At 39.1% G+C, this 24,486-nt stretch overlaps 1 protein-coding gene across 39 annotated transcripts in view; it reads right to left on the bottom strand.

Moving 5' to 3' along the window:
* The window catches only part of TMCC1 (transmembrane and coiled-coil domain family 1), a 254,921-nt gene that overhangs the window by 21,263 nt on the left and 209,172 nt on the right, over positions 1-24,486 (bottom strand). For 36 of the 39 annotated variants that reach the window (XM_078351749.1, XM_078351760.1, XM_078351750.1 and 33 more), the window contains one exon: positions 1,330-2,264. In XM_078351749.1, coding sequence (XP_078207875.1) covers positions 1,330-2,264 — 935 coding nt within the window. Of the gene's footprint in view, positions 1-1,329; positions 2,265-19,901; positions 20,355-24,486 lie in introns of those variants that run through there. The other 3 variants (XM_078351768.1, XM_078351767.1, XM_008982208.5) reach the window with 3 other exon arrangements.

Genomic DNA, 24,486 nt, shown 5'->3' with positions numbered 1-24,486 from the left:
CAATTTCTTTCAGACCCTAAGTACCTTATAAAAGCAAATTTCTAAAAACACTTCTTTTTAAAAGGTGAAAGGGATATTAAGAGATTATCTGTTCAACTCCTGATACTACATTAGAAGTACTGATGATTTCCTCTAGTTAATAATTGGGTCTGTACTCAGAGCCAAAAGAAATTTTTAAATTTATATTAAAAAAAAAATTGGGACAGGGCTAGAACCTAGGTCCTTCAAAGCCTAACTTGACCTGTAGCTCCCATAAGACTAGTCCTCAATTTGTATCATTAGGTGGCCTGTCTCTGGCTAACAAAGTTTAGATCTATCTACAGAGAATATTTTTCCTCACTGCCATGTGAAGGAAACAGAAAGGACACATATTTGGAGTACAGCCAAGAATGGTCTAATATGAATATGTAGTGTAATATGAAACACACACAAGAGACCAGCTTCTACCTTTAACACAGACTATGATTGAAAGCACTTAGCCTTTTAAGAATTTTCCAACTGCTGCAGAAACATTTCACGTTTAAGTCCAATCTCATTCAAACATTTGTCAATTCATAATAAAGGTAACAAACATTCTTACTTGGTTTTATTTCCAGTCTAATATTTCTATACCAATTGCCCATATAAGTGTATTTAAGGCCAAGTATCTATAGAAGTCACTACATTTTGCCTGGGTGATATCTTTGATATCTACACAGTTCTAAGAATTATAGATCTTTTGAATTCAATGTAGTACAGTTACATACTGCAATGACTGTGTAGTTTTGTGATTATAAACACACAGGGAGAATACTTTAGAAAGCCTGGACTTCATTTTGAAGTTCTAAACTGGCATGGAAGACTGGAAAGTTACAACAATGCTTCATCAGGAACTCATGTGGCTGTCTTATGACAGATATACTGAAAGTGCTCTGGACACTCTAGAGAAAGACAAAGACTTTTTTGTTGTTGTTTTTTGGGATGGAGTCTCGCTCTGTTGTCCAAGCTGGAGTGCAGTGGCATGATCTCTGCTCACTGCAACCTCTGCCTCCCAGGTTCAAGTGATTCTCCTGCCTCAGCCTCCTGAGTAGCTGGGACTACAGGCATATGTCATCATGGCCGGCAAATTTTTTTTTTACTTTTAGTAGAGACGGGGTTTCATCATGTTGACCAGGATGGTCTTGATCTTCTGACCTCATGATCTGCCCACCTCAGCTTCCCAAAGTGCTGGGATTATAGGCATGAGCCACCGTGTCCAGCCCAACAAAGACTTTCTAAAGCCATTTCCCTGTATCTAAAGGAAGGGGAAACCTACACAAACAACTTCAGATATTAATTCATGTGACTTACCTATATCGCTCCTCCTGTAAGGTCTGCATTATTAAGGAATAGTCCCTCTGATAATGTTCCTTGAGAGTCTCAAAGGATTCCTCCAGTCTGGCCTGGGTTTCCCGTATCTCCTGGATCTCATGTAGTAGTGCATCAAATCCTGAGCTTTGCATGTCCAGGGTGTTTGTTTTGGAGCTAGATGCTCCTACAGCAATGCCCCCTGTGGTGCTGTTGGCTCCCACTGAGCCTGAAGTGGCACTAGAACAATCTTCTTCACTACCATATTTTGGGCTCGACTGAAAGTTCGAAATCACTCCCAAAGTCTTCCCTGCCTCATCCACTTGCCCTTCCTCTAAAGAGTCCTTCAGGTTGGGGATGTTGTCTGCACTGCCAAATTTGTTCCGAATGAGTGAGGCAATCTCTCTAGGCTTTGAGACTACAGCGCCTGCTGCTGAATGGGTGGCCTGGGAGAAGCTGGAAAACCCACCTTTGACACTATCCACCACACCTTCACTGAAGCCAGTCACCTTTGCTCCCACATCCTTCAGACCCTGGTGCATGTCCCTGAAGACATCCTTTGGCTGCCGGGGGATCCCATTCTGCTCCACTTCTCTGAGCTTCCTGTGGTAGTGCTCAAGTTTCTTTTGCAGCTGGAGGATAGTTTGGGCAGACTTCTGGTTCTTCTTCTCAAAGACCTGCTTAATTCGGGCAGCCTGCTGTTTGTCTGCGCTGTTGGCAAGCTTCAAGTATTCAGCAACGTTGTCGTCCCGGGCTGTTTGTGCAATCTTGATTTGTTCTGTGAGCTTCAGGATCTTCTGCTGCAGGTGAGCAATGGCAGCCTTTGTGCGCTGAGGGTCTGGTGTTCCATCCACAGAGTCTGTGTGGATGCTGCCATCAGTACTGGAGGCCACTGCACTGGATGTTTGGGCAAGGCTGCTTACTTCCAACCGCTCGATCTATCGTAAAAACAAGCGGTAAATGTTAGAAGAAGCCCAAGAGGACTAGGTCTCCAAAATCAACAGTCAAAATGTACTGGAAACATATCTACTTTCAAATCTCAGTAGTTACCTGACCTGTAATTCCCCCTTGTCCTATGCAAGCCCTGTCTCTCTTATATACTGTCCTTATACAAGTATACTTTAAGCAAAACAGATATATGAAAAAAGATCTGCACAAGATATAAGCTGTGGAGTCTTCCTTTGCTAGAGGATCTTTCAGTGTTTCTTCACACAATAAAACTCCCTTAGTGGGCTCCAAGTATGAACTAATTCAATTTCTTTACATATAATTTCTATTCAGAAGTACATCTATGTAAAACAAGTTGCATTTGCATTCCAGTTATATGAAAACCCTTTTGGTGTTCAGACATCACTGTAATTCTAATTCACACTTATAGATCATGGTCACCTAAAAATGCCAACAGAATAGGTATGTTACTGGCTAGATATAAAAATGCAATTTTTAGAGGCGGGGCATGGTGGCTCATGCCTGTAATCCCAACCCTTTGGGAGGCCGAGGCGGGTGGATCACGAAGTCAAGAGATCGAGACCATCCTAGCCAACACGGTGAAACCCCGTCTCTACTAAAAATATAAAAAAAAAATTAGCCAGGTGTGGTGGCACGCGCCTGTAGTCCCAGCTACTAGGGAGGCTGAGCCAGAAGAATCGCTTGAACCCGGGAGGCAGAAGTTGCACCAAGCCGAGATTGCACCACTGCGCTCCAGCCTAGCGACAGAGCAAGACTCCATCTCAAAAAAAAAAAAAAAAAGCAATTCTTATTAAAATGTTTTTTATCTAAATCATGTCAAGGGTAATGGATCACTCTCTATATTCTAAGAAGGATACTTAATTGGTAGCTAGAGATGGTTGGAGGCAAGATGGGAATGTACTGCTGAAAGTGGCAGAGGTGAATATTACCAAATCAAAGGTGATAATGTTGGGCAAGAAAACTTGAAAACTCAGGGACAGGAACAGTAAGAGCTAAATAAACAAGTCAGGGACAAAGATCATGTCTTTTGGAGCCCAAATTTTGTGACTTTGATCCAGTAAAAGGTTTTGGTTAAGCAAGGGACTCCAAAGCACATATAATATACTTTTCCTTTTATGTGGGTGAGAACCATTCAAAGGAGTTGAAGAAAAAGACAAGACAGTCAGATTTAAAAGCATAAATGTGCACTCTTCAACACAGTTAGCTAAATCTGGGGAGGTCAAGTTTCTCAAATTCAGGAGAAAAAAATCCTCCAGGAGGTCATCCATGGGTGTGGCTTGTGGTGGTGAATTTGGGTAGGGCCCAAAGAAGAAGGCTCTAGAAAAAACTGTTCTTGGCCAGGCACAGTGGCTCACGACTATAATCACAGCGCTTTGGGAGGCCAAAGGAGAAGGATCACTTGAGGCCAAGGGTTCAAGACCACCCCAGGCAACACAGTGAGACCCCCACTCTCTACACATTTTTTTTTTTTTTTAATTAGACAGGTATGGTGGCACCCACCTGTAGTCCTAGCTACTAGGGAGGTGAGGTGGGAGGATCACTCAAGCCCAGTAGTTCCAGGCTGCAGTGAGCTATGATTGCACCACTGTACTCCAGCCTGAGTGACAGAGTGAGACCCTGTCTCTAAAAAGAAAAAAAAAAAAAAAAAACTGCAACAGAGTAATGAATACTGAGTAATAAAATAACCTTCTTAGGGTAATAAAAATTCCCAGTATAAGTGCCAAATTACAATCCTGTAGACTAAGATCATACCCCTTTTCTTGGTTCCCATCTTAATCTGTACCAGGTAGCAGACAGAACCATATACAAGGCTACCTCCTTCCTCATATTTTCATGACAATAATGCACCAACTTTGTTTTGATATTTATCACTCAAATATATTTCAATATTTATGAAATGCCAATAATTAACCTAGAGATAACATCTTCTATCTTTTCTTCATCTGGGATGTATTACCTCAGTTTGCCATGTGAGCAGGAACTATGCTGATGTCTGAGCCATAAAACACATCTAGTTCATTACTGAATTCAATATATTACCATTGATGTGAATAAATACAATACTTTCTTTCTAGACAAACAAATGAGAAATCGTGCATTTAAATAAAATAAAAAGAGAACTTAATACTGAAATTAATGATGAAATAACATTACGCTCCACTAGTTAATAAAAGAGAATATCCAGAATAGTTAGAGACCAGCACAATAATTGTTTTGTGTCACTTCTCCCTTCTGCTCAATTCATCCTTTGGTACATGCTAACAAGCAGTAAAATGGCCAGAGTCTGCAGAATGGAGGAACAGCCAGAGTTCCGATAACCAACATCCCAAGAGTTGCAACAAGAGATCCTGGAAATCCACTTTATTCAGTGCCCAATGTCTTCTAGGTTGTACAAGGTTCTAATTGTTGTATTTTCTTTCTGAATGAGATTTCAGATCCTTGACCTTGATGAGTATTTATGTTTAATAATTAAGCTCAAAATCTATCACAATATAAAGGAAAGCAAATATAAGAATGTCACTAGATCCAAGACTCTAAAAGCTTCTGCATGCTCTAGTTCTCTCTCTCTTAGGTTCTCTGATATTAATATGAATATTAACTTACATGCAATCTGTTGACTAAAGAAGTGTAGCTATGGCCAGGCACAGTGGCTCGTGCCTGTAATCTCAGCACTTTGGGAGGCCAAGGTGGGAGGAGAGCTTGAGCCCAGGAGTTTGAGACCAGCCTGGGCAACATGGTGAAACCCCACCTCTACAAAAAAATTTAAAAATTAGCTGAACATGGTGGCATGTGTCTGAAGTCCCAGCTGCTCAGGAGGCTGAGGTGAGAGGACAGCTTAAACCTGGGAGGCAGAGGTTGCAGTGAGCTACGAGCCATGATCCTATTTGATTATATCTCTAAAATGAAAAAAGAAACCTCTACACTAAATTTTCAACATATATTCACATGTTACATAATGACATTTCGGTCAATGATGGACTGCACATACAACAGTGGTTCCATGAGACTATGATACCAGATTTTTACTATACCTTTTCTTTGTTTAGCTGTTTAGATACACAAACCCCGCTGTGGTACAGTGCCTACAGTATTCAGTACAGTAACCTGTTGTACAGGTTTGTAGCCTAGAAGCAATAGGCTATACCACATAGCCTAGGTGTGGAGTAGGCTATACCATCTAGGTTTGTGTAAGCACATTCAGTGATGTTTGCACATTAACAAACCTCTCTAACTGCATTCTTCAGAACATATCCCCATATTTACAAGTGATCACATTTTAGATGTGATGTTATTTCCTTACATAGAAACTTAAGAAATAAACTAGGCTGTCTTTAATCTGACTTCTGACCTACCTGGGCTATTTGGAACCACAGTGTGTCTGGCTCCTACTCAGAATCATCAACATGCCTGCAAGAGTACAGCTGATAGAACCCAAGGTCTTCAGCCTCTAAAGAAAACTAACCCACAACTTCAGCAGTAAGGTAGTTTAACACCTGAAACCATGAATCACTGGATTACTGAATTCCTCCCAATTCTTGCAGAAACAATTTTTTTAAAGGAGAAATAAGGGGAGGGGAAGAAAGGAGGAAGATGCAGAGAGGGGAGGAGAGAGGAAAAGACGAAAGGAGAGGATGAAGAAGAGTGGGGTGGCAGAAAGGGAAAGTAAAGGAGGAAAGAAAGAGAAAGCTACATTGGACTACAGAATCACAGGACAAGGGAGAAGAACAGTCTTGATATATCCTGAGTTAGGAACAAAGTCCTTTTAAGTCCATGCTCTAGGCATAAATACTTAGCATTTAGCTACGAGTTATGAAGGCATCAACTGAAAAGTGATTCCCTTTTTCAACAGCATTTGCTGTCGTATTAGGCTGTCCATATATAACAACATAAAATTAGATTATCTTTTATTTGAGATGGAGTTTCATTCTTGTGGCCCAGGCTGGAGTGCAATGGCATAATCTTGGCTTACTGCAACCTCCGCCTCCAGGGTTCAAGCGATTCTCCTGCCTTAGTCTCCTGAGTGGCTGGAATTATAGGCACCTGCCCTCATGCCCAGATAGTTTTCTTGTATTTTTAGTAGAGATGGGGTTTCACCATGTTTGCCAGGCTGGTCTCGAACTCCTGACCCCAGTTGATCCACTGGCCTTAGCCTCCCAAAGTGCTGGGATTACAGGTGTGAGCCACTGGGCCTGGCCATAAAATTAGATTTCTAACTCATTCCAGATAGACAATTAAATCTCAAATGAAAAAGGCAAAATTTAAAAACCTTTCAAAGGCAGCATTGGAAAATAAGGAAGTTTTTTCTTAAACATATACACAAAGGCACAAATCCAAAAAACAAGATTATTGAGTCTGGCTCCATATAGTATAGTAGTGAAGCACAGATTCCATATAGTATAGTAGTGAAGCATAAATTGCTTGGGTTCAAATCTGGCAAGTTATGTGGACAAGTTACTTAACCTCCGCAGCCATTTCGTCAACTATAAAACTGTAAAATGCAAAGCTCACTTTAGAAGACAATTGTGAAAATAAAATGGGTCAACAAATATAAAAGGGCTTAGAATAGTACCTGGCACAGAGTAAGTTGTTAGCATTGGCTGTTGCTTTTTTACCATGAAAGTAGTTCTTTTAAAAATTTAAGTATTAAGAGATTCCAGAATATATTCACTTCCAAGATCTTTCCACATTTCAGGCATGAACAAGGGATATGAAGAGAGTTTGAACCAAAAGAATAATGCAATTCAACACTACAATCAAAGTAATATAGTCACCTATGATAGATATAGTTGGCCTCGTGACTATGCACTTACCTAGGTAACTTTCCAATTTTAAAAACAACATTACAGATTCTGTTATCCCTAATTTACGAATGACTTGATTGCCTCCCACCACCAGTTATTATGAGGCAGGATGAGGAAAGCAGCAGCAGTCCCACCTACTCAACAGGGTGTCTTTTTCTGATCATATCCTGAGGGGCTTTCGTACCTCCTGTCAGATTCCAGGGCATCAGTGTATCAAATATTGCCCATTCATAGCTAATGTTAGAATTTGTCATTAATTTGTATAGAAAAAGGTAAAAGTCAGATAAATATATTTTGACTATTTATTATATGCAAGGTAATGTGCTAAAAGCTAGGGATATGGTCAGAAGCCGCAATTCTGATCTGTTGCTATACTGCTTTATCTGCATTGTATCTCTTGGTATTAAGAGATAGTTTGCCAGACTTAAAATTATCTATTAACTGATCTGAATTAATTGACAGAAAACAACCCAAGAGAAAACCTAAACAGCAATGCCTCAAACTATAGATTAATCGGGGCAGAGTGGTGCCATTTAGGGCACAGTATTTAACTTAGCTTTGTTACTTAGCTCTCTCTACTTTCTCTAAGTCGATGAAAGTGTTAGAAAACAATAGCACCCAGCTTTGAGAATTATCATGTGTAAAAGCAATGTAGTGTGGAAAGGGCATTGACAAGAATAAAAAGACCTAGGTTCAAACCTGGCTTTCTCACCTTACTAGCTGTGTGGTTGTGGGTCATCTACTTGATTTCTTTTAATCTTAGTTTTCTCATCTATACAATGGGGTTATCATTTTCTAATGATATTTTTTAAAAATGTTAAAGATGTATTAAGTCAGATGGTGCCTGCCAAACACGGTCCACTAATTAGTTACCTTCTTCCATTACTTAACCTAGCCTCTATGTTCATTACTCAAAATACAAATACCCATTTGTAAAGAAAAAATTAAGAAATTGGCTGGGTGTGGTGGCTTACGCCTCTAATCCCAGCACTTTGGGAGGCCAAGATGGACACATCACTTGTGCTCAGGAGTTCGAGACTAATCTGGGCAACGTGGCAAAACCCTGTCTCTACAAAAAAAAAAAAAAAAAACGCACACAAAAATTAGCCAGGTGTGGTGGTACACCTCTGTAGTCCCAGCCACTCAGGAGGTTGAGGTGGGGGAATTGCTTGAGCCCATGAGGTCAGAGCTTCAGTGAGCTCAGATTATGCCACTGCACTCCAGCCTGGGTGACAGGGTCTCCAAAAAAAGAATAGTTACTCGGGCTCTAATATTCAAGAATCATTCTCACAAGACTTTAGAATAAAGTATATTATATATGATTAGTCTGAAGTCTGTTAATGAGGGAAAATGTTTAAAAATATGTTATATTTTCTGGATATGTGCTAACCATGAAAAGGAGAAGGTAACAAAAAAGGTACTTTCACTACTGAGAATTTAAAAATGCATATAAATTTCATGTGCAGACAAGCCAATGTGACTACAGAACTGCCATCAATAAATTCTCCTTTATAAGTTAATTCCTGCTACAAATACTTCAATGACACAGTGTCATTAAAACAAAATATTTATCAGCCTTAGCTTAATTCTATTTATTTCAAGTAATTGTGATAAAATAAAATTCTAAATCAATGAAGAAATCTAAAATGCTCAGTAGGGTCTATGATAATCTGGCTCTCCCTGAGCTTGTTGTCATGACTTATTGGGGAGCTTGTGAAGAGCTGTTTGAACGATATACCCCTAATCCCATGTTAGGTCTAATTACTCTTCTTACTCTTAAAAAATCACTTATTTGCTGATGAATTCTAAATGTATACCACCAGCCCATACTTCCCTTAATACTAACTCACATATCCAACCGCCTACTTAGTATCTCTACTTACATGTCCAACAGTCAGTTCATTTTTTATTTATTTTTGAAAGAGTCTTGCTCTGTTGCCCATGCTGGAGTACAGTAGCATGATCTTGGCTCACTGCAACCCTCTGCCTCCTGGGTTCAAGTGATTCTTGTGCCTCAGCCTCCCTAGTAGCTGGAATTATAGGCATGTGCCACCATATCTGGCTAATTTTTGTAATTTTTAACAGAGGTGGGGTTTTGCCATGTTGGCTAGGCTGGTCTCAAACTCCTGGCCTCAAAGATCTACCTGCCTTAGTCCCCCAACGTGCTGGGATTACAGGCTTGAGCTATCACGCCTGGCCAATTCTTTTTTTCTCACATACCCTATATCTAGTAAACAACGATGTTAATTATCATAGCTGTTAGTACATATAGTATACTTGGTATATGCTAAGCACTGTTCTAAGCCCTTGGCGTGTTTAGTACATTGTTTAATTCTTATAGTAAAACTATGGGATGGATATTATTATCTATCCTCATTTTGTGGCTAAGAAAACCAAAGCATAAGGAATTTAAGTTGTCCAAGATCACAAATCAAGGAGTGGCAGACTCAATGTTTGAACCCAGATAGTCTACCTATGGAGTCTGTATTATTACCCACTATGTATATACCATGTTGTCCCAGTCTCCTATAACTGCAATAATATCTTTATAATTAATTACCTGACATATCTTTTTATATTTCATAAAAATAAACTAGAATATAAGGCCCATGAAGGTAGATATTTTTGTGGTTTGTCCACTTGTGGGTCTCTAATAACTAAAACTGTGCATGGCACTTAGCAGCTGCTCAAATATTTGTTGAATGAATACAATTTCCTATTCTCTTATTTATTCAGAGTATTTTTTGGGTGTGGCTATGTTCCACTCTTTCATTAAAATTTGAAGTGTTTCTGTTTATATTATCACCAAGAAATCTTAACAAGGTTATTTATAATCTCTTCATCTGTGTTATAACAAGACCTTACTTTATCAGAGATTGACTTTCAAAAGCTTCCCAAAGTACCTTATCTTCATATATTAACATCAGATATTTCATAATTTGTAAAAAAGCTTAGAGATCATTTATATTCTTGCATGAATTGCCCTAATATACTTTAGTATCCTCCTGTTTTATTCAAAACATGGGTTAAACGCCCAAAATTATTTTTCTTCTTTGTGAACGACATGAATATTTCTATTCCTTAGATAAGCAGATATTTTCTGAGGCTATCAAAGTGCAAGTCTTAATCTGGTTTATGTGTAAATATGATGATGATAGTAGCAAAGGTAATAGTAGTAATTGAGTGCTTACTATAAACCTGGTACGAATATAAATGCTTTGCTTGTATTAACTTGGTTAATCCTCAAAACAACCCTAGTTGATGTATACTATTTTAATTTTTTTTTTTGAGAAGGAGTCTTGCCCTGTTGCCCAGGCTGGAGTGCAATGGCGTGATCTTGGCTCATTGAAACCTCTGCCTCCTGAGTTCAAATGATTCTCCTGCCTCAGCCTCCCGAGTAGCTGGGATTATAAACACCCGCCACCATGCCCAGCTAATTTTTGTATTTTTGGTAGAGATGAGGTTTCACCATGTTGGCCATGCTGGTCTCGAACTCCTGACCTCATGATCCACCCACCTCGGCCTCCCAAAGTGCTATGATTACAGGCATGAGCCATTGTGCCCGGCCTTAATCACCATTTTCTAGCTGAAGAAACTGAGTCAGGAGAAGTTAGGTGACTTGTCCAAGGTCACATAGCCAATAAGCAGCAGAGTCAGGATTTGAACTCAGAGGACTGGGCTTCAGAATCCTTGCTTTTCACTAAACTGCTTGTCATAAGTCATGACCATCACCACTTGAGCAGAATAGGGAGGCACTGATGATTTTTACAAAGTTAGACTCTGGGCCAGGCATGGTGGCTCACACCTGTAATCCTAGCACTTTGGGAGGCTGAGGTGGGTGGATCACTTGAGGTCAGGAGTTCGAGACCAGTCTGGCCAACATGGTGAAATAATGTCTCTACTGAAAATATAAAAATTATCCAGGCATGGTGGTGCATGTCTGTAATCTGAGCTACTTGAGAGACTGAGGCACAAGAACTGCTTGAACCGGGGGCTGAAGTTGCAGTGAGCTGAGATCATGCCACTGTATTCCAGCTTAGGTGACAGAGTAAGACTCTGCCTCAGGGAAAAAAAAAAAAAAAAAAGACTGAATGGGAATCCTACATATGCAATTACATCCTTCTCCATAAAATTTATTAATTATGTATATGCAAAGTATGAAGCAAGGTGCTGCAGGAGATATGATGACAGTAGTGATATGCCACTATTCAAAAGCAGCTTATATAATGGGAGGCGGAGAGAGAAAGTCAAATGATGTGTTTTAATTTGTAAAATATGTCTATTATAATATTTATGGCATTTTACAAACATGTATGGGGATTCAGAAAAAGAGAAATATCTGGTTTGAGATGGGGTGACTAAGAAGTTTTTTAAAGCAGATGGTATTTTTACTGTATCTCAAAATGGAATTCTGACAGATTTGTAAGAGGGGTCATTTGCAAGAGGGCAGAAAAATTCTACATATTTTATAAAACAGTAAATAATATAGTTTGGTCAATATTTAAAGAAAGTATGGGAATACTCATAGTTTGAATTTATTCTTAATTCAAATAACCTTTACTATCTCACTTGCTAGGAGGTAAAGACTGATAAGTCATCATTTTTTTTTTTCCAATTAGGGAACTGACGTTACCAGAGCTATGTACTTAGAAGTTTAATCTGGTATCCATGAGTAAATGAAATGGAATATACAGAGGTTGGTGGGTAGGAGGCCAGGTAGGAATCTATAATAATCCTAAGCCACTAAAACACAGTGCCAATAGAAATGAGGAAGCGGGGACCAGGCACTGTGGCTCACGTCTGTAATCCCAGCACTTTGGGAGGCTGTGACAAGTGGATCACTTGACGTCAGGAGTTTGAGACCACTCTGGCCAACATGGTGAAACCCCATCTTTACTAAATATACAAAAATTAGCTGGGCATAGTGGCACACACCTGTAATCTCAGCTACTTGGGAAGCTGAGGCAGGAGGATCGCTTGAATCTGGGAGGTGGAGGTTGAGGTGAGCTGGGACTGTACCACTGCACTCCAGCCTGGGCGACAGAGTGAGACTTAGTCTCAAAAAATAAAAATAAAAAAGAAATGAGAAAGGGAGAGGCCAGAAAAGCCCTAGGCATTCCTACTTTTGGAGGTTCCATCCACATGTAAAACACATCAAATATACTCATATTAAACATAATTTTTAACTGAAAACTTAAGTTTTTCTATTATTTTGCACTGAAATTATCTGGTAACAATTAACTTATATTTAGAGATAGGGTCTTGCTATGTTGCCAAGGCTCAAATGCTGTGGCTATTCATGGGCGTAATCAGTATGCACTGCAGCTTCAAACTCCTGGTCTCAAGCAAGTCTCCATATCAGCCTCTGGAATAGCTGGGACTACAGATGCCACCATGCCCAGCTACAAATAACTTTAAATATTCTTGACATGTATTGTGAAGAAGAAAATTGAAACTATAAATTCTTTTCAAATGAAATGAAATACTTAAATAATGTTAAATATAACAATTATTACATTTTGTAACCTTGAAGAGCTCAGTCCCCTGCCTCCTTGAACCTACAGTGCTTGCTGGATATAGCAGTTCTGTGGATTTAAATGTGATACCCTCTCCAGGTTTCAGATTCTCTGCTATATAGATGACTCTCTCTGTCTCTAGGTTTAAATTCCAATTGCCTAATGGCTATTTCTATATGAATATCCTTCTGTGTTTCCCCTGACTAATCAAAATCTGTCTCAAACTAAGCATTCCATGTCCTCGCCTCTCTTTCAAAAAGATCTGTCTCCTTACAAAACTGTTTTCATCCTTTTTCCAATAATCAAGAGTAAAAGCATCTTTCTGATCTTTTTCCCCTCTTGCCAAATTTTTTTTGCTTTTTTTTTTGAGACGGAGTTTTGCTCTTGTTACCCAGGCTGGAGTGCAATGGCGCAATCTCAGCTCACCGCAACCTCCACCTCCTGGGTTCAAGCAATTTTCTTGCCTCAGCTTCCTGAGTAGCTGGGACTACAGGCGTGTGCCACCATGCCCAGCTAATTTTTTTTTTTTTTTGTATTTTTAGTAGGGACGGGGTTTCACCATGTTGACCAGGATGATCTCGATCTCTTGACGTCGTGATCCACCCGCCTCGGCCTCCCAAAGTGCTGAAATTATAGGCATGAGCCATAACACCCAGCCTATTGCCAAAATTTTTAAGTAGCTTCTAAGTTCTACTGTTTTTGCTTTTATAACATTGCATGCCAATTCTTTTCGTGCCAACCATAGGTGATCAGAGTATTATCTCAACAGTTTCCTTTTTTCCTTCCTACCTTGTACACCACTTGTCTATGAGTATTCCAAGATTAGATTTGTCTTTTTCTAACTTGTTTTCCCTAGTGTCTAGTACACAGATGTTAACTAAATATCTGTTAAACGAATAGATTCACATTACATTTCCTCAAATACTGCTTTAACCATGTATTTCTAGATCTACCTATGCTTTGATAAGACTATCAATACCTTTCAAGTGCTTTCATATTAACATTTCATTATTTTCCTTAAAAGGCAAACTAAGATTATTTTAAGGAAATGTCAAAGGAGGTAAATTATGAAATTAGCAGTAGTGATTTTAGAGCGGCAAGACAGCAGAGTGGAAAGAGTGTAAGTATTAGACTTAAGCACAGCTGGAACTTGAAGCCTAGTTCTCAAACCTACTTATCCTAGTTCTAAAACCTACTTAGGGCTATTTAACTTGTGGGTCCATTTTTCTCATTTTTTAAAGGGAGGATAACAGTACCCCTCTTGCAGGATTGAACTGAGCTAACACACATAAACTCCTTAGTAAATGCCTGAAACCTAAAAGGCCCCCAAAGTAGCTACTAAGTTACAGAGTACTGTTTAGGTTTTTCCATAAATATTTCTTTGAAGAATTCTATTTTGGTAATTAGGCCAAAGCTTTGATATAAGACCAAAATAACATTGCCTTAAATATCCTGAGATGTTATTCTGAGACTTAAGTAAACAGCAAATCTTTATCTAACAAAACAAAACCCCACGTGTGTGAGTGTGTGTCTCATTATTATCTCATTAATCCAGTGAGGCAGGCCAGTGAAGCAGGTACTACATACACACACACACACACACACGATAGAGGTTTCTACCTACTGGAAAAATGACCGATGACTAGAATGCTGTAATTGGCAACTCTGATATGGAAAATAATAGTACTATCCTTGTCCTTGAGGATTTCATCTAAATTTCTTCCCAGTACTAGAGATGCCATTTCTCCCCCAAATTTATTATCTTATTATCTGTTCCAGGAACAAACACAAATGAATTTAACTTGACAAAGAAACAATATAGCCACTTTCAAATCTAGAAGATAGGCCAAATTCACAAAAATCCAGTAATCCCACTTAAGAATTTTCAAGGATGATGACAATTCATTTTTGAAAAGGGAAGTAAATACATCATATTGTTGTTTATATAATCTGATAATCTGAGAATTCCCTTAAATGCCATTTTTGGGAAATTACAAAGTTAGCTGGGCATGTTTGGTACCTAACCATATTATCTCATTAATCCAGTGAGGCAGGCACTACTATTCTAATTTTCTACATGAAAAATCTGGCTTAGAGGCTAACTCAAGCCTTTAATTCAAAAATCGTGAGCTCTGTATTGTATAGCACATCCATGCCTGATCTTTGAGAGACTGTAGTTCTAGCATTACTTGATTACCTGTAACAGAAAAAAAATTATTTTTCTACATATTAATAGGTTTTTAATTCTTTGTTTTGTTTTTCATAGATTTAGGGGATACAAATGCAGTTTTGTTACATGGATATATGGTACAGAGGTGAACTCTGGGCTTTTAGTGTACCTATCACCTGACTAGTGAATACTGTGCCCAACAGGTAATTTTTCAACCCCTGCCCACCCCCACCATCCATTCTCCTCCCTTTTGGAGTCCCTAGTGGTCTATTACTCCCCTGAATAAAAATTATTTTAAGAGAAATTTATTTAAACAGATAGGGCAGATTATTCCTATATTCTTGATAAAATCTCAACAGATCAAGTTTCTGTCCATTAAAAAATATAAAATCTTGGGCCGGGCGCGGTGGCTCAAGCCTGTAATCCCAGCACTTTGGGAGGGCAAGGCAGGTGGATCACGAGGTCAAGAGATCAAGACCATCCTGGTCAACATGGTGAAACCCCGTCTCTACTAAAAATACAAAAAATTAGCTGGGCATGGTGGTGCGTGCCTGTAATCCCAGCTACTCAGGAGGCTGAGGCAGGAGAATTGCCTGAACCCAGGAGGCGGAGGTTGTGGTGAGCCGAGATCGCGCCATTGCACTCCAGCCTGGGTAACAAGAGCGAAACTCTGTCTCAAAATAAAAATAAAAATAAAAAATAATAAATAAAATCTTTGGCAAGGGATACTCCAGGGTGTTATCTTTCCTAAAATCTGTACTTAATTTTGAGAACACAGTTGCTTTTTGTAGGACAAAATAAAACAGATACACTGATAAAGTTGGTGTAAATGCCTGCTGTATATACTGTTTCTAATATCTTAAGAATGTCATCAATTTTTAAAGATCTTGGAAATGAATTAAGGATATCTATGAAGAATTGTAAAAAGTTGCTTAAATATGTAAATGGTATGGACTTCAGAGATTTGTCTAATTGTTCCAGGTTTTTAAACAGAGGTATCTGTAACTCCTAAGAGGGCTAAGAACTCAATAAAATTTTACTCCAAAAGACTGAGAATCAATGTATACCAGTGTTAACTGAGATAATAAGAACATTCAACTATTCAAAGAGTTCTGAAAAGGCAAACTGAATTCTTAAGCCTCTGTGAAGGAATTACTTAAATGGCAAGGATCCAGTCTTCATAATTTACGCACTTCTATACTCTGTTGATGTAGGATTGGGGGAGAAAGGGAGAGACTATAGGTAGTACCATCCCTCCAGGTGGCACTAGAAAATGCCTGGGGACATTTCTCCTGCAATGCAGTCTTAACAATTACCTGATCTTAAATGCAACAGTGACCTAACTGAAAAATACTACACGAATTCTGGACTTACTCCAGAAGAATGGGAAAAAAGGAGACACAGAGAACAAGATGAGTTGTGGATGTCCTTTCCTGCCTCGGCCAATTCTTTCACATGTGATGACCAATGGAAAGTTTTCCATTTTTCTGATAAATTACAGATAAAGTAAAAGTAGAAAAGTATATGCTAAGAGGGACAGATTCAGGAATTCTGCATATGAAAGGAAAAACATTTCCTAGGTATCTGCAGGGATAGGACAGCTTAGAGAAAATTAGGAGCAGACAGATGGGGAAAGCACATTATGGCACTATGAGATTATGGATGCAGCTTGTGAAAAGACTGAGGCTTTACAGTTTAATTCATTTTGCAATTATCTTTTCTTTATGTAAAACACTGAATAAAGGTGGAATCCCTGCTCTCAAGGAACACATAATCTAGTTGGTGAAACATGGAAATGATCAACTGAAATACAGGTCCAATTAAATAAATGACATACATATGAAAGCCAAGTACACTCTGAACTCAGGAGGGAAGCATGTATTAAAAGAAGGAAAAGGGGCTGGCTGGGCACAGTGGCTCATACCTGTAATCCCAGCACTTTGGAAGGCAGAGACAGGAGGATGAGCTTGAGGACAGGAGTTTAGACCAACCTGGTTAACATAACAAGACTGTTTCTTTACAAAAAAGAAAAAAATTAGCCAGGTTTGGTGGGGTGAGTCTGTAGTCCCAGCTACTCAGGAGGCTAAGGTGAGAGAATCACTTGAGCCTAGGAGTCCAAGGCTGCACTGAACTATGATCACACCACTGCACCCAGCCTGGGCAACAAACAGACTGAGACCCTATCTCTAAAAAAAAATTAATTTTTTTTAAAGTGAAGGGGATAGATAAGGCTCATTGGAGGAGGTAACAATCAAAATGAGTCTTGAAGAAATTAGATAGAGAAAGGATAAACAAAAACATTTCAGGTTAATAGTTTAGTATGCAGAACAGTCCAGAAGAAGAAAATGTAATAGCACCTTCATGATAACTGAATGGCTTGTGAGGCTGCAATAATGGCACAGGAGGCTGGGCGGGGTGGTTCACACCTGTAATCCCAGCACTTTTGGAGGCTGAGGTGGGTGGATCACAAGGTCAGGAGTTTGATACCAGCCTGGCCAAGATGATGAAACCCTGTCTCTACTAAAAATACAAAAATTAGCCAGGTGCAGTGGCAGGCGCCTGTAATCCCAGCTACTCAGGAGGCTGAAGCAGGAGAATCGCTTGAACCCGGTAGGTGGAGGTTGCAGTGAGCTGAAACCACACCACTGCACTCTAATCTGGGCAACAGAGCAAGACTCTCAAAGAAAAAAAAAAAAGGCACAGGAGAGGGCTGTAGTGGGAAATGGGTTGCCAATGTAGGTCTAAACTACTGTTCTAAACTTTATGCCATTGATATCACTGAAGGTTTCCCAATGATAAGAGTAGTACAATCTCCTTTGGGATCTATACTTAAAGATCCAAAAGGTTACTTGACTACATCAATGTCTACAGGTCCAAAAGCAAATATAATTCTCTTCTAAACCAGATCTTATACTGTTCCATGTCTCAGGAAAAGGATCTATCCATCAAGTTACACAAGCTAAAACCAAACCAAATCAAAGCCTAGGAGCCATTCTTGACATCTTCTGCCTTCTACCTATATCCAATCCAACACTAAGACCTATCAGTTTTACTTTCCAAATTTTCATCATAATACACAACACTCTCCATCTACCTCTACTGCCACTACCTGAGAACAAACTCTTATCATCTCTCTCCTGGACCACTGCACTGACTGATCCTGATTAATCTACCTGCATTCACTTAGGATCTCATTTAAACTGAAGAAATTATTTTTTAAAAAGTCCTAAATCACTCAATACTTAAATTCTTTTAGTAGCTTCCGACAGCTTTTAGAATGAACAAGAATTTAAGCAGTCTATAAAGTCCTACTTGGTTAGGCCCTGTATCTACCTCTCTAGATCTTTGTTTTACAGTATGCTTCTTCTCCTACTTACTCCGCTCTAGTCACACTGGCCTTTTTTCAGTGCCCAGTGCTTATCCTATTTTTTCTCAGCATAGTGCTGCATTTGCAATATTGTCTACTTATCTGCCTTTCTTCAGCTCTCAGCCTGCCATTTTGCTAAATGCTGGGTATGTAGTAATGAAAAAAACAGTCTCTGCTTTCATGAGGTTTATGGCTGAGTGGGGAAAGGTGATAGAGACAGAAAAACCAGTAACCAAACAATATAAACTGTATCAAGTGCTACAAAGAAACAGAATGTTGTGAGAAAAAGAATAGTGTATGGGAGGAAAATCCATTTTAGTCTGGGAGGTCACAGAAAGCTTCTCTGAACAAGAGGACATTTGAACTGAGTCCTCAAAGATAGAAAAGGGGGTTGTTACTTTAATCAGGCCGTAAGTGAGAAAAAGCACTATTACTATAGGTTTCACATGCCAAGAAAATAGAGAATTTGAAATTTTGTCATAATTGAGACGAAAACAGGGTTAAAGAAAGTAGCAATTCCAAAAGAGAAAAAGAAAAAGGATTTATCTATTCACCACTTCTTAGAATTCACTTGGCTGAAAGGTTATGCCGATCTTACTAAAAAGGCTCACAGAAGGAACAGAAGGATGCTGAGAGGAAAAGGTCAGTAAACAGGGAGGAGAGCTCCTGCCAGTAACCTAATGGAGTTTATGGAGAGTTATATTTATAAGGCTTATATAAGCAATGAGTCAGCAAAAAGTCAGGTATCAATGGATCTCTTCTGTGGCCACTCTAAGCAACTAGGAAACTTGGCTCTCTGAGATAGGAATATATCTCCCAGTAACACCTGCCTAAGTTAGGATGAGGAAAAATAAATCTTAATGTTTATAAAAAAAACATAAGAAATAAGATCCAACTTAAAGCAAGGTGATTCTGGCAGGATTTTGCAAATGTAATGTAACTCATTTCCTCTAATTTGTAATAAAACACTAAATATTCTAGAACCAAGAATCAAAATCTGCTAAAAGTAAAACCTACATTTTAAAGAGAAAACGTCCTTATCTTTCTTGAGGTCCATAAATATTGGAGGGCTACTTTCTACAACTATCTTTTCTCTAATAAAGGCTAATATGCATATATATGTATAAACAGTAACAGAAAAAGGCTTCATATCAATAGAATTGGATCTGGCAAAGAAAAATGTACAAAAGAGAACATAAAAGAGATTCAGTCATAGTAGAGGCAAAGAGATACAGTATTCACAACCACTTGGTATCAAACAGCAATGACAATGAACCTAAGACAAACCCCCACCAACGCACAGCTACGAAAATAGCAGACTCCTTATCCTGCCTTCCTCCACCTCCATACTTATGTTCTCAGCCTATTACTGTTCCAGTGGCAACAACTCTGTAACAGGAGGAAGGCTTTATTTTTCCTTCTCCTGCTCAGACTATAGGAAAAGCAGGAAAAAAAGCATAATTATGACTATTCAAAGGAAAGAAAAGAGGTCTAATTGTTAGTGTGCATTCTTTTCTCTGGAAATTCCTGGCTTCTGCCTGTTCAGAGACACATGAGAAAACTTGGATTATCTCGGAAGGTCACAACTGAATGGCCACACGTTATGCTTCTCCGTCTGGTTCACTTGGTCATCCTTTTCCATCAAATGTGATTTTGCAAAATGTTTTAGTTATCGCTAAGCAGCAATTCTATGCAGCGGATACAGAAAAGTAAAAAAATAAGAAAAAACAATCACAACACATTCATCTTACCAAAACCCCTTGTCAGGCAGTCTGCTGATTTTTCTTGCCACAAAGCTCATCCTTCATTTGTGCAGTGCCAGAGCAAGCTTGGATCATAAAAACAAATCACAACCTCTCTTGGCTATAAGCTCTTTCCATTTGTTCCAGCTTCCAAATTGCAGAGGAGCTGTGGCATAGTCTGTCACTGCTGCACGTACTTGGTTTCCGAGAATAAGACTGCAAATGAGGACAGATACCACTGGGAATGCATTCCCCCACCAAAGAGCCAGCCGCAATGAAGCTTTTAGTGGATCCCTGGGCTTCTCACCTTCACAGTCTCAGAGAAGTGACTTTCACAAAACAGGCAGGTACAGCCGCACCACATCAATACCCTCGCATAGCCAATCCTCCGCAGTGCCCACCTCAGCCTATGTACAGTTTTGATTCTGTCTCTTGTAGCAACTCTTAGAGCTTTCTACATCTGGGAGCTTAGAGGACTCTGTGCTGAATAAACAGAAAGCTTCTGCCAAACAAACATCCGTGTGTGCGCGCGCGCGCATGCAGTTTACAAGACTAGCTAATGCAAATGGATAGTTTGACTGTGAGAATGGAGATCACAGACAGTATCTGCCTCTGTTCTCCAGCTGTGAGCATCTTTTATAAAAGACAAAAGTATCACACTGGTTGGATTTAAAGCTACAGGGTATTAATTCAACATTCCCATTTGTCTTCTCATTTAAATCAGATAAGGCTGAAAGATCACTTAAAGAAGATTAAAAACATTCTAAATGAAATAACACTGTTTAGGTAGCTTGGTTCAATAAATACAAAGAAAAAGCAATCTATCTATGCTTTTTCTTCTATGCCAGAAGACTGCCAGAACAGATTTCCATGCTTTTCTAATGTTTCTTCTCTTATTTTTCATTTTAGGTTGGCAAAATCATTTAAAACGAGAATACAACATGAATGAGAAAACTAGAAAAAGAAAACTGAGCATGAAACTCTAAAATTATATTCACTATGGACAGAGGGAAAAAAAAACTCTCTAAAATCTAAACAACAGATTAAAACATCACAATCATAAGCCCAGGCTCAGCCCCGTATCATCACACACTAGTTACTGAACACCCCGGACACTACATGACAGAATTGAGTATCTTAATAAGACTGTTTCTGATTTGAAAAGTCACTTTGGGATTTAGGCAAGTTATCAGATCTGAACCTTATTTCTTCATTTGTAAAAGCAGTTGTGGGGAACACACATAGGAGGAATTTAAATGATTATAAAATATAGTGTGGCGTGTATAAAGTATATCTACTAATATTTCCCTGAGGTTAACATGCAGAAAAGAATCAGACATGAAGACAATTTAACACAGTAAACCCTTTCTATGAGCCTGGAGGTGGATAATTTCTTTACTTCTAGTTAAGTATGGATCTGGAAGCTCAGGCCAGCACAGTACTGACAGGTCAAAGAAGGTCTTTCTATCAGTATTCACCAGCTTCATTTAATATTATTTCACTTAAGCCAGGTGAAGCCCTCTGAACAGCATCCAAAGCACCTTGAATGAATGTAAAGAAAATGCTGGGTTGAAACCATGACTCCAGAAATTCCTTTTCCATCTCTAGAGACATAGAACTCTGACCTTGACTTTCCACAACAAATTAAAACGAATTTGATTTAATAGAAGTTTTGTTTTCACTTAAAAATTAGGTGGTAAGGGCTGGGCGTGGTGGCTCACGCCTGTAATCCCAGCACTTTGGGAGGCCGAGGTGGGCGGATCAGAGGTTGAGATCGAGCCCATCCTGGCCAATATGGTGAAACCTCATCTCTACCAAAAATACAAAAATTAGCTGGGCATGGTGTCGTGCGCCTGTAGTCCCAGCTACTCGCACGACAGAGGGAGGCTGAGGCAGGTGAATTGCTTGAACCCGAGAGGTGGAGGTTGCAGTGAGCCGAGATTGCACCACTGCACTCCAACCTGGTGACAGGGTGAGACTCCGTCTCAAAAAAAAAATAAATAAATAAAATAAAATAATAAATAAAAATTAGGTGGTAAGGTTTCAACTGAGTAAGTATGTTTCTACAAAAACAGTAAAAGCCCCAATCCTGTATCACTAGCATCAACACTAGCTGCTGTTTGCTTAATCCTGTTTACTAGCATTTTCAACATCTTTTAAGACAATCATGCTTATTGTAGAAAACTTTGAAAGTGCAAATGGTTAGAAAGGAAAGGAAGAACTATCTGTAATTTCACCACTTAGAAGCCCAAACAAACCACTATTACCACTGTGATTTCCATCCCTTCAGTTTTAAAAAAATGTATGTGCAAGTATTTTGTTATTTCAAATCGGTTCTTAAGATTTCAATTTGAAGGACTCTGTAAGAGAATCCATATTTTTTCCCTGCCTTCTCTCAAAAATCACTTACTGTGTAAGTACCTATATCTGATGTGGGCTTTTAAATATACTGAGCTACTAGATTGTGTGTAGTCTAACATAAAATCTAACAAGTTATTATTTTTTTCACAATTATATAGCTGAATGTTTGGGACTGTATATTATTCTTCCTTGGGAAGGTACAGTATTTAATCTTTTGTAAGATGAATGTTTGTGGCCGGGCACAGTGGCTCATGCCCATAATCCCAGCACTCTGAGAGTCCGAGGCAGGTGGATCAGGAGCTCAGGAGATTGAGACCATCCTGGCTAACAAGGTGAAACCCCCTCTCTACTAAAAATAGAAAGAAAAAAAAATTAGCTGGGTGTGATGGCAGGTGCCTATAGTCCCAGCTACTTGGAAGGCTGAGGCCAGAGAATCACTTGAACCCAGGAGGCAGAAGTTGCAGTGAGCTGAGATCTCGCCACTAGCCTGGGCAACAGAGCTAGACTCTTGAAAAAAAAAAATTAATGTTTGTTATAATTCTATAATTTCAAGTACAACTGCTGGCACTCAACAGATTATTTCCAGTGCTTCTTCCCTTTCTGAACACACACAGAAGACTACAGTTCCCAGTTCCCCAGGCAAGGCCATGTGACTAGCTCTGACAAATGGGTTGTGAAAGAAAGGAAGTGAGTGTGTAACCTAAGTCAAAGCATTTAACTGCTAATGTGAAGGTCTCTTATCCTCTCTTACCCTACCATGGAGAGATCACTGAAACATGTGTTGATCACTGAAACAAGGTGCCATGGATCAAATCTGCATTGACTGGATAAACCAGCTATATGGAAGACAGCTGCCCTGGAGAGTTGGTTGAGCCTAAAGCAGACTTTGTGTGAGAGAAATGTTCATTGTATATTTATATAAAAGTCACGATTATATCTTTTTGAAAAAAAATTACCTTTTAACATTTTTAGAGGTTCCACCAAGATGGCAATGAATTTATCTGACAGAACCAAGTAAACTGAGTTACCAGATAAATGTACCTCCTCATTGACTGCTTTAGTCTGGGTATATCTCTTCTTGGCTCTCAAAGGAAATCCTAAGTGGCAGCAGAACTTTAATTTTGCTGACTTCCTTATTCTCATTTGTTTCTTTTCTCGCTGACTTTTTGTTTCTGGTTCAGGCATGGTCAATAAGTTACTCCTCACTGATGGTAGCACTATTTGAAAATTTGGTTTTATGGTTTGACCATTTGAGGTCTCTGTAGAAGAGTGATAGACCCCTATTCTCTGTTGAGTGAAAAATAAAAAAATAATTCAGCTCATCAGCTTTTTGTCCATTGGTCTACATCATGTGCAATTCAATTAAGAATTCTGGCCCTGTGTGGTGGCTCATGCTTATAATATCAGCACTTTGGAAAGGCTGAGTTGGGTGGATCACTTGAAGCCAAGAGATTGAGACCAGACTGGGCAATGAAGGGGAATAGCTCTGTGAAATCTCGACCAGTGAGGTTTTGTGATTCTGTGTTTACTTTTGACCCACGGCTAAAAAGTTGTAGAACTAAAGCCATAGGTCTTTATGAGTCCTATAATTCAGAAACACCACAATAGCCAGGCATGGTGGCTCATGCCTGTAATTCCCAGTATTTTGGGAGGCTGAGGTGGGAAGATCACTTAAGGTCAGGAGTTTGAGACCAGCCCAGGCAACACAGCAAGACCTTGTCTCTACAAAAATGATAAATAAAGTTAGCTGGGCATGGTGGTACGTGCCTGTTGTCCCAGCTACTTGGGAGGCTGAGGTAAAAGGATCACTTGAGCCTAGGAGTTTGAGGTTGCAGTGAGCTATGATCATGCCACTGCATTTTAGCCTGGGTTTGAGTGAGACTCTATCTTTAAAAAGCAAAACAGAAAGACCATGGCCTCTCAAATAAGTATGTAACATTTTCCTACCTTTAGAGAGTATTAATAAATTAGATTATAAGGTCTCCTAAATTAAAGGACCTCTGATATATCTGACTTGATATATATATTGATATGTATATCTCAAACATCCCCACAAATCTAAGAAAAGAAAAAAGTGAACATCTGACGCTTTAAATACGCTAGACAAAGAACAAGAGATTCTTCTTCCAGATTCTACCAGTTTGGAGACATTTTAAGAACTTAAGGTAAGTATCTGGCAAATCAAGGCTAGTGTCAGAGTTAACTATAATAATGTATACACTTTATTTTACTT

This window comes from Callithrix jacchus, chromosome 15 (assembly GCF_049354715.1).
Source record: "Callithrix jacchus isolate 240 chromosome 15, calJac240_pri, whole genome shotgun sequence".
Taxonomy (NCBI): Eukaryota; Metazoa; Chordata; class Mammalia; order Primates; family Cebidae; genus Callithrix; species Callithrix jacchus.
This window is presented reverse-complemented; position numbering and strand designations above follow the sequence as displayed.